The sequence below is a fragment of the Sus scrofa genome, chromosome 1 (genome assembly GCF_000003025.6).
Source record: "Sus scrofa isolate TJ Tabasco breed Duroc chromosome 1, Sscrofa11.1, whole genome shotgun sequence".
Taxonomy (NCBI): domain Eukaryota; kingdom Metazoa; phylum Chordata; class Mammalia; order Artiodactyla; family Suidae; genus Sus; species Sus scrofa.
The window spans coordinates 13,829,898-13,844,520 of NC_010443.5; the positions used below are offsets into that span (position 1 = coordinate 13,829,898).

Sequence of the window (14,623 nt, forward strand, 5' to 3'; positions counted from 1 at the left end):
CCCGCCCTTGCTCAGTCGGTTGGGGATCCAGCATTGCCGTGAGCTGTGGTGTGGGTTGCAGATGCGGCTTAGATCCCATGTTGCTGTGGCTTCAGTGTAGGCCGATGGCTACAGCTCTGTTTGGACCCCTGGCCTGGGAACCTCCATGTGCCGCAGAAGCAGCCCTAGAAATGGCAAAAAGACAAAAAAAAAAAAAAAAAAAAAAAAAAAAGTGAAGAATTGCTGTTGAAAAATCAAAAGTAATAGAAGCACTATGGATAGAGCTTAAGGGACTGCAGAACAATTTGTTTCTTAATCTATTGTGTGAACCTTCTGTGTAGTCTTTTTAAAGACTTCTTAACACTCTGCATTCAAGAGGAGCCTCAAATCTACTTAAAAATGTATGACGGGCCCTTCTAGGAAATCGGCACCATCAAAGGCCCCAAGGCCCCTGTGTGTTCATCCGATGACTTTGTTAGACATCAGTTATGTGTTTAGAGTAGAATTCAGGTCTGCAGCTGGGTTTGGCATAATCTATTGACTCATCTATGCAGCTACCATACATCTGGGGTCTCTATTATGGATAAGGCACCACGACCTTTTGCCCTCTATGGAAAACAAAGACGAGTGAGCTCTGGTTGGTACCCTCAAAGCTCTTGTAGCCTGGTAGGGACGATCCTTGTATTAGGTGGACTGCCCAGTTGTGCTAAAATTGGATGCATTTATGAGATGGAATAGGGCAGTAGATGTTGATACCTTGCTCTTTTAGCCAAGATATAGCCAAAGACAAAAAGCAGAGAAAAAGTATTTGCTGTACCAAATATCAGGTCTTGCCATGAAGCTTTATCACTCAAGACAGTGTGGTATTGGGCTGGGTGTGTTGGCTAATGCAGTAGACTGACTGCAGAAATAGACCAAGGCATGAATGGACAGTTAGTTTATGTCAGAGGTGGATGTCAGATCTGGGGAGGAAAAGGAAGGATGGTTCCATGAATGGAACAGAAAAAAGTTCATCCCCATAGAATCTTTATTTCATGGCCTCAACAGAAATCAAATATACATGGTTAAAGGCCCTAATGGCAAAACACTTTAAACCCTTAGCAGAAAATACAGGTGAATATCTCTGAGACATTGGGATAGAAAAAAAAAAAAAAATCAGGCAAAAAATATTTATTGTAAAAGATCACTACAGTGACTGTATTTTTTTAATAGCTTCACCCTCTGCATATGGAAGCTCCTGGGCCAAGGATTGAATCTGAGCCAAAGCTTCAACCTACATGGCAGCTCCGGCAACACCAGATCCTTTAACCCATTGTGCCCTGGGCTGGAGATCAAACCTGCACTTCCGCAGTGACCGGAGCCGCTGTAGTAGGTTCTTAACCCACAGTGCCCCACGGGAATTCCTAGAATTCAGAACATTTTTTAATCAAAAAACTTTTTAAAAAAAATGACAGGCGTTCCCTTCGTGGCTTAGTGGTTAATGAACCCGACTAGTATCCATGAGGATGTGGGTTCAATTCCTGGCCTCACTCAGTGGGGTAAGGATGCTGCCTTGCTGTGGCTGTGGTGTAGGCCAGCAGCTACAGCTCCAATTCAGTCCCTAGCCTGGGAACCTCCACATGCTGCGGTGCATCCCTATAAAGTGAAAAAAAAAAAAAAGACAAAGGAAGTTAAAAATTGGTCAAGGATATTCACAATACATGCTATAAAAGGATTAAGAAGGATTATATCAAGAGTTAATAAGGTATATATTCAAAACAAGAAGAGAACAAACAACGCAAAGGGAGAGCTGGGCAAAAGATGTGAGAAGGCATTTTATTTTATTTTTTTTTTTTTTGTCTTTTTTTTTGTTGTTGTTGTTGTTGCTATTTCTTGGGCCGCTCCTGCGGCATATGGAGGTTCCCAGGCTAGGGGTCTAATCAGAGCTGTAGCCACTGGCCTCCGCCAGAGCCACAGCAACGCAGGATCCGAGCCGCGTCTGCAACCTACACCACAGCTCACGGCAATGCCGGATCGTTAACCCACTGAGCAAGGCCGGGGATCGAACCCGCAACCTCATGGTTCCTAGTCGGATTTGTTAACCACTGCGCCATGACGGGAACTCCAGAAGGCATTTTATAAAAGAAACAGACTTGAACAGAGGATGAGTTGGTCACATCATTGCTGAGCAGAGAAATAGGAATGAAGACCACCAAGAAAGGCCATGTTCCTTACATTCAGTTGAAACCAATTTAAAAAAAATATGTGTTAAAATCAAGTTGAAGAGAACATGCATCCACAGAATTATTCTTTCTTTCTTTCTTTTTTTTTAGGGTCGCACCCTCGGCATATGGAGGTTCCCAGGCTAGGGGTCAAATGGGAGATACAGCTGCCGGCCTACACCACAGCGACAGCAACACAGGATCTGAGCCACATCCGTGACCTACACCACAGCTCACGGTGACGCCAGATTCTTAACCCACTGATGAAGGCCAGGGATCGAACCTACAACTTCATGGTTCCTGGTTGGATTCATTTCTACTGCGCCACGATGGGAACTCCACACAGGATTATTCTTGCACTGCTGATAAGAATGAGTAGTACAAACACTTTGGGACAGTTTGGGCTGACATTAGAAGCCCAGAAGTCACATTCTCTCTGACTCAGCCATTCTACTGTTAGGTATGCACGTAAAGGTATCCCTAACAGAGGGATTCTTGTACCAAAGGTGGGATGTACAGGAATGGTCTGTTAGCACAGGACATGTAGAAACAACCAGCAGGAGTTCCCGTCGTGGCGCAGTGGTTAACGAATCCGACTAGGAACCATGAGGTTGCGGGTTCGGTCCCTGCCCTTGCTCAGTGGGTTAACGATCCGGCGTTGCCGTGAGCTGTGGTGCAGGTTGCAGACGCGGCTCAGATCCCGAGTTGCTGTGGCTGTGGCGTAGGCCAGTGGCTACAGCTCCGATTCAACCCCTAGCCTGGGAACCTCCATATGCCGCGGGAGCGGCCCAGAAATAGCAACAACAACAACAACAACAGACAAAAAGACAAAAAAAAAAAAAAAAAGAAACAACCAGCAGATAACCCAGAGTAACATCAGAAGGAGAGTAGGTAAGTGGCACAATATATGACCACCAAAGATGAATGAAATACAGTGGCAGGCAACAGTGTTGGTGAATCTTAGCAATATAATATTACGTGGAAAAGTAAGGATCAAAAGAGTGATGGAGTGATCCTCTTTACATAAAGTTGAAAACAAAAATGCGTATTCTTTTTAAGAATAAACAAAATGACTGACTGTACATAAAAAGGAAAAACATTGGACTGGATTCAGTGTGACGGTTGCCGTGATATAAAAAGGCAGGAGGATGGAATGAATGGTGATGCTGTTGAGGGACTTGGCTTCCGGGCTCAATTCCTGGGTCCTGGCTTTACAGGTGCCTTGGTCCTTTTTACATCCTAAAAGCTAATTAATTAAAAGTAACTAAGTGAGTGGGCCATGCATGGACCAATGATGCGACTGCATCATATATAACAGAGGTTCCCAAGTAAAGAATAAACACAAATTTTGAAAGTACATTTTCAACTTAAATATCTGTTTTAAATCACATCCTAAAAAATATTATCTGATGCACTATTAATTGGAAATGAAGAGATACTTGGTTTTGAGCTCAATGGAAGATTGCTTAGCGTTCCGATGTCACCGAGAAGAGACCAGTCTAACAGCTGTGCAACCGCAGAGAAATTATTTAACCTGTCATCATCTTAGATCCTGTAACTGTGAAGGAGGGTAATGTCATCTCCTTCATTGAAATTATTTTGTGTTTTAAAATGAACAATGTGTCACATAGAAAGCACTTATATTTTATTGTATTTATTACATTCTTCATTGATGTGTTACATTTTGCTAACTCAAACACAAGGAACTTAGTATCCTTGTACCAAAACCTGCCATTGTGCAGAGAATGTTTTCATTCTCACAATCCTGCTTTTTAACCCTGACTCATAGGCTCCATGCATTTTGTTCAGAGAAGTGTTACTAATAGTGTCGGTAGCTTTCATGTTAGTGTGGCTCAAAACATAGGGAGTGACCAAGAGTCCTTTTTTTAAGACTTTATTTGTTTATTTATTTATTTATTGGAGCATTTTTAGGTTTACGACAAAACTGAGAGGAAAAGAGAGAGATTTCTGATGTATCTCCTGCCTCCAACACAGGCACCAGAGCGCTTTTCATATAAAAGCTTCCTACTTTACAGGAATAACAGTCTTAACAGACAAAAAAAATACAGAGATTTTGTGGACTTCTACTCTTAGGCATACAGAAACCTCAAGGGTGTGTGCGTTAATGACCTGAGAATGAATGTATGTATTGAGTAAATTATATACCTTCCAAGTGCTTTGGGGATAATGTTCCTGCATGTGTCTGACAACCTTTATAGAAATTGAGTCATGTTGGTTGTTCTTGAACATTCTTCAAGTATATTTTGAACCCCCTTAAACTGATTTTATAACTGCCTTTTTTTTTCTTTTTGGCCCCCCCCACACCCACGGCATGTGGAAGTTCTCCGGTCAGGGATTGAACCTGCGCCCCAGCAGTGACAGTGCCAGATCCTTAACCTGCCTTGCCACAGGGGAACTCCAGATTTTATAACTATCTTGTTCATGTTGGCATTTTGATTTACTCCTGTCCTTCCCCCTTTTATAGCCGTGTGAACAAGGACGCCGTATGAAGCGAATCCATGCCGTGGCGAACATTGGCACAGCACTCAAGTTTCTCGAAGGAAGGAAGGTAAGAGAGAAACAAAAATGAAACCCTTCAAGAAGAAGGCATACCTAATGTCTTCCATGTTGGCTGTGGGCTAAAAACACTGCATGTAATCTGTACAACCTAGGTGTGCAGCAGTACTGGACAATAATTTTAGACTCAGAGAAAAGTGTCAAAAAAGGACACAGAACTTTCATGTCTGTATTTCCACCAGGTTCCTTTCATATGAAGAATTTGTATATGTAGTGTATGTATGTATGTAACATAGTACAACTGTCAGATGAGGAAATTAAAATTAGAATGATGCTGTCAAGTAAAGCGTAGAAATTAGTCTGATTTCATCAGTCTCCTCCAATGTCTTATTTCTATTTCAGGATCCAATCCAATAGTACACCTTGCATTTAATTGTTGTTGCTTCTTTGTCTTCTCCGTTCCTTGACCTTATCTTGCCTTGTCTTTCATGATCTTGATGATTACTGCTAGTCAGTAATTTTTCATAATGTCTCTCAGTTTAGTTTGTATGATATTTTCTCAGGATTAGATTGAGGTTATATACTTTTGGCAGTAATTCCAAGGAAGTGATGTATTCTTGTGAGTGCATCATACTAATGGATGTGGGATTCCAATGTGTCTTATTTCTGGTAACGTTAACCTCAACCACTTGACGGAGTGATTTGTTGAGGTTTTTATAGCAAAGCTACTACTTTTCCATTTATAACTGAGAAATAATATAGAGGAGGTAACTGGGATTATGCTAATCCTCTGCTTCTTTTTGCTCACTGATTTTCGTGTCCTTTGCCTTCAATAATTATTTCTGTGCTATTTGCCTAAGGATCTTGTGTTTCCTTCATTTCTTATATATGCATTAATTGAAATTGTTCTCTAAGAAAAGATGTCCTTTCTCCTCCATTTGTTTGTATATTCAATTGCATATTTATTTCATTTTGGACTCATGCATATTTACATAATTCTGTAGGTGTCATCCGACTGCTATGACTGTTATAAAGATGATGATGATTTGTTGCTCAGATTGTTCTAGCTTCAGCTGTTAAGAGTTCCTTCAGGACAGCTCCCGTACTCTCCTGACATGGCCCTGTTCTTTTTCAAGTGTGTACTTATTTTCTGGAGCAATAGGTTTTCCAGGTTTATCTTCTATTTTCCCTGCTTTAGTCCTAGAACCAACCACTTCTCTAAGGAGGCTTTGTTCTTTTCATTAGTGAATGACATTTAGAAACAAAGGTTTTGGTGCTAGATGTGTTCATTGTTAGTGAGGTTTCATTGCTCCTTGGCCCTCCCAACAGACAGATCTAGAAATATGTATGTTTACTAACCTGCGTATACACATCTCCCCCTCTCTCTCTTTGTGTGTGTGTGTGTGTTTGTGTGTGTAGCTTCTTCTATAAACCTTTACTTCAAACTGATACTTGTGATTTCAATCCAATACCACAAGGTCCATTTCAGCCTTCTGTGCTTATATCTTTCTATAGTCTCACTGAGCCAGTGAGAAACCTGGCTTCCATCTACCGTACATTCTCTTATTTTTCATCCCTAGTATATATGCATAAGGCAGTTTCAGAATTGCTAACCCATGCCTTTGCAGTAGCCAGTCAGGAGACTGTGGTCCAAATTCATTGAGGTTATTTCTGTTCTCTCACCCCTTTCAGTGTGACTATGTGATTCATTTGCGATAGAGTTGTATTCCACTTCAGGTGACCCCACATACATCCTAGTTGACTTACTTTTTATGTTAGAGACCGAGTCATTACCATGATTCTAGGAGCAAAGGTTATACTTAGACAAGTGGCATTCCCTCTTCTTTCTTACTTCTCCATCTCATTTCCCTTCCTTTCACTCTTTTCATCACCTCTAAGTAACCAATCTCTCCAGTTTCTGATTTATCCTTCCTGTATTTCTTTTGCAGGAATGAGCAGGTATATTTGATATACCACCTTCTTTCTTACATGAAGGTAGCATCCTAGAGATACACCAATGGCACTTGATCTTTTTCATTTAACCGAATATCCTGGATCCATATCTTGTAATAATCTATAATGGAAAAGAATCTCTCTCTACATGTATGTGTATGTGTCTATAATTACTTTTCTGTGCACACGGAACTAACACAGCATTGTAAATCAATGATACTTCAATAAACATATTTTTGAAATTTAAATTAAAAAACCAGTATGCCCTGGAAATCACTCAAATCAGTTCACAGAGAGCTTCCTCATTCATTTTCACAGCTGCATAGTATTCCATTGCCTGGATGTGCCAGAGTTTATTTAACTACTCTCTAATAAATGAGCATTTAGGTTTTTTCTAGTATTTTTCAAACAGAAACAATGAAGCTGTTAATGACTGTGCACAAGTTCTCTCATATTATTTGAAGTGCATTTTCTGGGTGAATTTTTAGAGGTGTGATTGCCTGTTGAAAACATAAGTGTGTTTTTGTTTTGTTGGATATTGAAATATTTCCCCACAAAAGGGTTGCACTAGTCCTTTAGATTTAGCCTTTTCTAATTTGTGGAAATTTAGGAAGTCTGTGTTTGGCAATACCAAAACCAGCTTTATAAACAGATATCCAGATACTTCTGGAAAATAGAATGATTCAATTATTTACTTCTCAGTAACGTTTATTTGAGTTTCCGGACAAAATCCAAAGCATTTCCCTTCTGTCCTCACAAATCTCTAACTTGTCTTAATGCAGAAAAAATCTACCTGAAATATAGTTTTGGGCTACTCTTTCTTGCATTCTTTACTCCATTGGCTCACAAAATAATTGGCAGGGGAGTGGAATGAGTTTTCGAAGATTCTTCGGTGCCCTCTCTCTTTTTATCTATCTATCTATCTATCTATCTATCTATCTATCTATCTATCTATCTATCTATTTGTTTGTTTATTTATTTATTTATCTTTTTAGGGACACTCCTGCAGCATATGGAGGTTCCCAAGCTAGGGGTTGAATCGAAGCTGCAGCTGCCAGTCTACACCACAGCCACAGCAATGATGGATCTGAGCCTCATCTGTGACCTACACCACAGCTCACAGTAATGCCAGATCCTTAACGCACTGAGCTAGGCCAGGGATTGAACCTGAATCCTCATGTTTAGTTTCCTTACCGCTGAGCCACAGCGGGAAGTCCTCTTACTATTTATTTTTGTTCTTTATAATTTAAGAACTTATGTCTCAAATGCATGTTCAAGAAATTGCCTTTAACCTTTGTATTTACTTTGTCCTCCATTTAGATCTTTCTTTCAATAATAGAAAATGAGTTCAGTTCTTGGATTCTAGCTTGACTTGATGAATATCAAGGCATTTTCAAGTTTTACTGAAGAAGATGCTACCATTGCGTTTATTTTCCACTTGTTTACAGGGCTACTGAAGCAAAGTACACATTAGTATTTGCTAAGAATTGTAGAAGTGTGACTCCACTGAACAGATTCATCACCACTTTCCACAAGTTTCTTTCTCCGTGAGGTGTCAGGTGGATCATTCTAAATAGTGATACCAGGAGCTGACCACTGACTATCTTTCCTAAAACACCAGGACATACATTTATTTATTTATTTGTTCGTTTGTTTATTTATTTATTTATTTTTAGGGCTGCAGGTGCAGCATATGGAAGTTCCCAGGCCGGGGGTTGAATTGGAGCTACAGCTGCCAGCCCAAACCACAGCCATGGCAATGCCAGATCCAAGCTGCGTCTGCGACCTCCACTATAGCTCAGCGCAACCCTGGATCCTTAACCCACTGAGCAGGGCCAGGGATTAAACCCACATCCTCATGGATATTAGTTGTGTTTGTTACCGGATGAGCCACAACAGGAACTCCACATTTTGATTCCTATGAGGTCCAAATGGGTGTCTAAAAGATGAAGCGGGGTAGAGGCTAATTGTGGTAGCAGAACTGAGCAGCTCTGTGCCCTGTCTTGAAGAAGGAAGCAAATACTCAATTCCAGCTAGAATTCCCTCTGTGAAACATACATACAGTCAGTGAGCCCAGGTTTAACAGTTGAACAGGAAACGCCTGTAGTCTGCATTTTTATTGAAATTGTATTATTTATTCAACTTATTTGAATTATTTATTAAGGACTGCTGGTATTTGGCTACCTATACTCCTGTTTAGAATGATTCTCCTGACACCTCATTAGAGAAAGTAACAAATATACCTCATGGTGCATCTGTTCATTAGATTTTCTAGTGTATCAAGAAAAGCTAGTAAGCTGGGCTTTTATGAAAATTTTTCCAAAATAATTTGAACGTTTTTTGAAACATCCATGGAGATTGTATTAGTGGGCTAGGGCTGCCGTACCAGGACCCCATGGCCTGGGTGGCTTAAACAACAGAGATTTATTTTCTCACTGTTCTGGAGGCTGGAGGACCAAGATCAAGGTGCAAGGTGTCAGTCAGCATGGTTGATTTCTTCCCTTCTCCCAGGCTGGCAGACAGTGGCTTTGTCACTGTACCCTCACATGGCCTTTCTCCTGTGTGGGTATAGGGGGGGAGGGAACAGAGAGAGAGAAAGAGGGGGGGAGTGTTTGCCAGTGTTTCTTCCTCTTTTTATAAGGAAGTCAGCCCTACTGGATTAGGGCTCACATGTTTAACCCTAATTGTCTCCCTAAAGGCTCTGTCTCCAATGTGGTCACCTTGGAAGTTAGGGCCTCAACATGTAAATTTGTGGGATAACGCTGTCCATCAAGGCTTCTGGCTGACAAAATCAAACTTCTCCAGATAACATGGAGCAAGCACAGTTCTCAAATACTGACATGCCTCAGAATCAGCAAAACCTAGAGGTTTATTTAAAACAGATTCTTGGGCTATCTTCTTTATTTTCTGGTTCAGAAAGCCTGAGTTGAGGTCCACTGATGTGATTCCATCCTTTCTGATTTCTGGAATTCTTCAGTCTCTTTGGATGTGTCTCTGCGGCCTATCCCACTCTCTTAGGCTATTAAAAGCTTATTGTACATTTAATGGGACTTTACAGGGAAGTGGAGATAAAACAAACAAAAAGCCCATGCTCCCATAACCCATCATGGAACACAGTTTTAAGGACCTGGCGTTGCTGCAGCTGTAGCATAGCTCACAGCTGCACCTCGAATTTGGTCCCTGGCCCAGGAACTTTCATATGCTATGGGTGTGTGGCCATAAAATTTTTTAAAAAGACAGAGAGACAAAAAAATTTGAAAAAAAATTTTTTCTTCACAAGTTAAGCAAAAGATCTTTAAGTTCTACAATAAGCTGAGTATCTAAACTTCATAGTACAATAGGAGCTGGACTGAGGTAGGAAATTTAACTTACCTGCATTTTAAAAAAGAATGGTATGTAAAGAAAGAACAAATTTGTCCTCTGTGAAATGCATTAATCTTGTGGTTGTTAGCACGTATTATAAATGTGAGGCCTGCGGATGCTAAAATGGCTGTGGAGAACCTTCTGTAGAACTTATAAAGCAGAGCAATCAGAATGATTATAGAGATTGCAATAGGTTCCATCATAAAAGATTAAAGACATGTGATGCTCTTTATTTTCCTCCAGCAAGCGTTATATGCCTCACACCATGCTGGCTTTAAAAGAAGTAGACACATAAGCTTGTAATCTGTGCAAGTTCTTAATTTATTTGTCTGTTTCTGAACCTGATAAATGAACTTGAGGAGTGAGAGAAAATCCCATGGGTATACCTCACATCACTTACAGTGACTTTGGTGCTCGCTTGTCTTTTACTCCTCTGTTGTGTAGCCAGTAAATTTAATCTAATTACGTGAGTGAAGTATTTGTAGGATGATTTTGCTTCTGAGAATTTTTATTTATTTTTTTTTAATTTTTTTTTTTTTGTCTTTTGTCTTTTGTTGTTGTTGTTGTTGCTATTTCTTGGGCCGCTCCCGCGGCATATGGAGGTTCCCAGGCTAGGGGTTGAATCGGAGCTGTAGCCACCGGCCTACGCCAGAGCCACAGCAACGCAGGATCCGAGCCGCGTCTGCAACCTACACCACAGCTCACGGCAACGCCGGATCGTTAACCCACTGAGCAAGGGCAGGGACCGAACCTGCAACCTCATGGTTCCTAGTCCGATTTGTTAACCACTGCGCCACGACGGGAACTCCGCTTCTGAGAATTTTTAAAAAGTAAACCATTGACAGACTCCTGAACTGTGCTGTTAATAGCACACCTTCGTAAATCTTCTCTGAGAATTCTTGAGCTAGGACACTGAGGCCTTTATTTTTTTTTTCTAATTTGTTCAGGGTTATGAAGAGGGGGACAAGCAGTTATTCACTGTCTTCTATAGAGACTGACAGAACTAGACCTACCATAGAAGTCCATTTTCCTGGGACTTAGGAAGCAACATTTCTCATGGTTGGAAGGCATTGAAAGAATAATTGGGGACAATGGTAGACAGATTAATCCTGAATGCTTTATATCTGTCAGTGCCCCAAAGTCGGGAACTGTACCCCAACAGACTCCTTCTACCTATGTCCTGGCCTTCCTTTGTCTTTAAAATATATTTCACAAATCATGTTCTAAGTGTACCACCTACATCTTTACTCCCTTTGAACAAAGAACGTGGATTGGAAAGCTTATTTATGTATATGTATCATCTTCTCCCTTTGTTTTTCATGTCAGTCCATGTACAGAGGATCACCGGTTAGTACAAACTTCAGAACTTTTAACTCCTGACTTTTATAGGTAAAAGAGCATATAAGTTTCGTGCTATTTGGTAACAAAGTTCAAAGTAAGTGCATCTTCTTAAACTACTCACAGTTTCTTTTATGTTCTGGACAACCCCTGAATGTAAAGAGTAACCATTTTGTTGGTAATTCCTTGCATGATGTCATATTTTTTCAACATTAAGCAAGTTTTTGAAATTTCTTCTGTAGTTGTTTTTCTCATGTGCTCCTAATGAATGCCCCTGAAATGTCCACTGAAACCGTGTGCTTGTTTGTTTTGATGGCTCATCCCACTCTTGTGCATCGCTGCACAAGCATGACCAAATTGTATTGATGGCTAACAAAGTACTACTTATTGCACGATTAAATGGCCTGTAAGCTTCTAGTCCATCACTAGCACAATTTTTCTCTTTTAAACAGATAAAATTAGTCAACATTAACTCCACTGATATAGCAGATGGCCGACCCTCCATAGTTCTTGGATTGATGTGGACTATAATTCTATATTTCCAGGTATGGTATTATAATCCCCTTTGCCATTGGTATAATGACACGGACGGGGGTAGCGGTGGACTTTGTAATGTTTGAAGCATGCCGTCATCTTCCATACCTCTGGGGCTGATGCACAAGTCAGCAGAGATGTGTCCTCCACATGCATGTTGGTTTTTGTTAGCAGGAAAATGCCCTCTTCCGCTCTGCTAAGGTGTTATATATGGAGTTCTCCAAAGAACTCTGGCCTAAGTACCCAATCTGAAAAGTAGGCAGGGCACAATGGAGCTGAAATATTGCTGTAGAAAGAGTTTAGGTATTTTTTTCTTCGTCCTCTGGAAGGGAGCAGTTCTCTGCTCCTATTTGACATTAAGCAGAGAAATTAACCTGCTCTTCTATCCAAGATTATTCTTCTAGCCATTAGGTTGGCTTTGAAAGAAATAGACTTGTTTTTTTTAAAGCAGTTTTAGGTTCACAGCAAACTTGAGCAAGTACAGAGGTTTCCCATGTACGCCCTGTACCCACACATGCATGGCCTCCCCCTGTACCAACAGCCCCCACCAGGTAGGTACATTTGTTATTTGTTAGGATTAATAAACCTTTATTGACACATCACTCTCATTTCAAGGCTTGTCATTCACATCAGGGCTCACTTTGGGTGTGCACATTCTAGGAGTTTAGGTAACCATTAGATTTTATTTTATTTATGCATGCATGTGTTATGCAAGTTCTAATTACGGTGCAAAAGGTACCATTTTAGATGCAGTAGGAAATGCAAAAAGAAGTAGGGCACCAGTCATGCCTTTTAAGAGCTTACCTTGTCAGAGAAGGGGTAAGAGGAGAGCAATCATTTTGAGTTGGAAAAGGAAGAGTCTCTTTAAGGAGAGAAGAACAAGGATAATGCTGACTTTCTGCCAACTGTTACCGCGCACGCAGATTGAGGAGTTGACCAGCAACCTGCCGCAGCTGCAGTCTCTGTCCAGCAGCACGTCCTCCGTGGACAGCATGGTCAGCTCTGAGACTGCCAGCCCCCCGAGTAAACGGAAGGTGGCCACCAAGATCCAAGGAAACGCCAAGAGGACTTTGTTAAAGTGGGTTCAGTGCACAACCTCCAAGTAAGTATAAGCAGGGATTTGTTTACATGAGAAACCCTTGAGTAATTTGAGTTATCAATTTATGACTGAACGCACATCCCAGGGATCACAAAATTTGTGGAGACATTTGAATGAATGGCTTTGCTGCTGGTCTGGTTTCGCTCTTCCCTTTAATTCAAGTGAAAACCAAAATCACCCTTGATACGCTAGGAAAATGCTGTAATGAAACCCATGCCTTCTTCACGCATGTGACTGGCCCTGATTAAGCTGTTTAATCCCTGCACTTTGATTAGGAGCATGAAGCCTAATTTTATTGAGGTCATTGTTTGGATTTTCTGCTGCTATTAAATAATTTTTGCACAAGTAAATTAGAGGTTTAGATGTGATTATCTCTTTATAAGACTATTCTATTTAACAATCGTGTGAACTAAGGTTCACATTAATACTTATATTTGTATTTATGTCCTGAAATTTTCTAGCAGTTTTATTTTTCAGTGTTTCCTTTTGTCTCTTCTTTTATATGGAATATAGACTCTTTCGTGAACTTCCACTTTATGTGCTGAAAATTTCCTTCTAAGCATAATAAATTTATATACATATGTGTGATAATACTGAATATAAAAGATACTCTCAAAAAGAACCCTTCCATAACAATTTCAGTAGAGTTTTCAGTCGATTATACCAATATTTTATGGTCAGATATAGTCAGTAATAAGATCTGTTCACAGAGGAATTTGGCTTTTGTAAGATTTTCCTAAATGACATGTAAAATTAACTCCTTTCTATTTTGTTCTGCATGCCGAAATCTAATCTGAATCTAATTCTCGCCTTCTGGAAAATAGTTGTAAACAAGTACTTATCATTATAAAACACCAAGCACTAAATATAGGGAGTTCTATCTTTAAAGAGTTTAAACAGCAAAAATAAAGAGAGGAAAAAATAAACATAGGGAAGATGTAATTAGTGTTACTAATTTATATAGTTTTGCTTAACTTTTAAAGTGGGTTGGTGGTTTTCTAATGTAGGGTATAGTTTTATGATTCAAGTTGCAATCAAAAATATTTCTGAAGGCAAAGCTTTGGGTCTCTTGAGACTCTATAGTAGAGATGTAATTAAAAAAAGTCCTTCCCACTTTGCGGGCGTGCTGTTTGCATTCCATCTACTGTGGACATTATTAGCCTTTTTATTTGCAGCTTTACCAGGGAGGGAGAAGAAATTTGCTAAGTGGGAGGGGACCGGAGACCATGTATATCATGATGCTGTTGCAATAAAAACATTGCAGTAAAGTCCATGTGATATTCTGTTGTCTGCTGCTCCACACAGCATTTAATTAACCAAAAAGAAGTAAATTTTCATGCAATATCATAGTAGCTTAAAGTAAAATCAAATTCAACGCTGTTGGAGTTTTCCCGCGTTAAGTTTTGTTCACACACGGGGTGCTGTGTTTCAGAGACACGCAGGAGTCTGTGGATAATGAAGTCATTCCTGCAACTTGTATGTTCGAAACACTGGTGAAAGTTATGTTTGCCTTTTGCCTGTATAAATATCCAGATTGATGGACCCACGGATACTCTGCCTAGGAGCACATCAGTGAGATCTGATTACTTTACAGCTGCCTCAATTGTAGACGTTTAAGGAGATGCCTGCTCTCTGCCAT

At 40.2% G+C, this 14,623-nt stretch overlaps 1 protein-coding gene across 1 annotated transcript in view; it reads left to right on the forward strand.

Annotated features, from left to right (window-relative positions):
• The window catches only part of SYNE1 (spectrin repeat containing nuclear envelope protein 1), a 486,068-nt gene that overhangs the window by 114,254 nt on the left and 357,191 nt on the right, over nucleotides 1–14,623 (forward strand). The window contains 4 exon segments of the mRNA XM_021084410.1: nucleotides 4,666–4,749; nucleotides 11,340–11,360; nucleotides 11,804–11,896; nucleotides 12,809–12,987. Coding sequence (XP_020940069.1) covers nucleotides 4,666–4,749; nucleotides 11,340–11,360; nucleotides 11,804–11,896; nucleotides 12,809–12,987 — 377 coding nt within the window.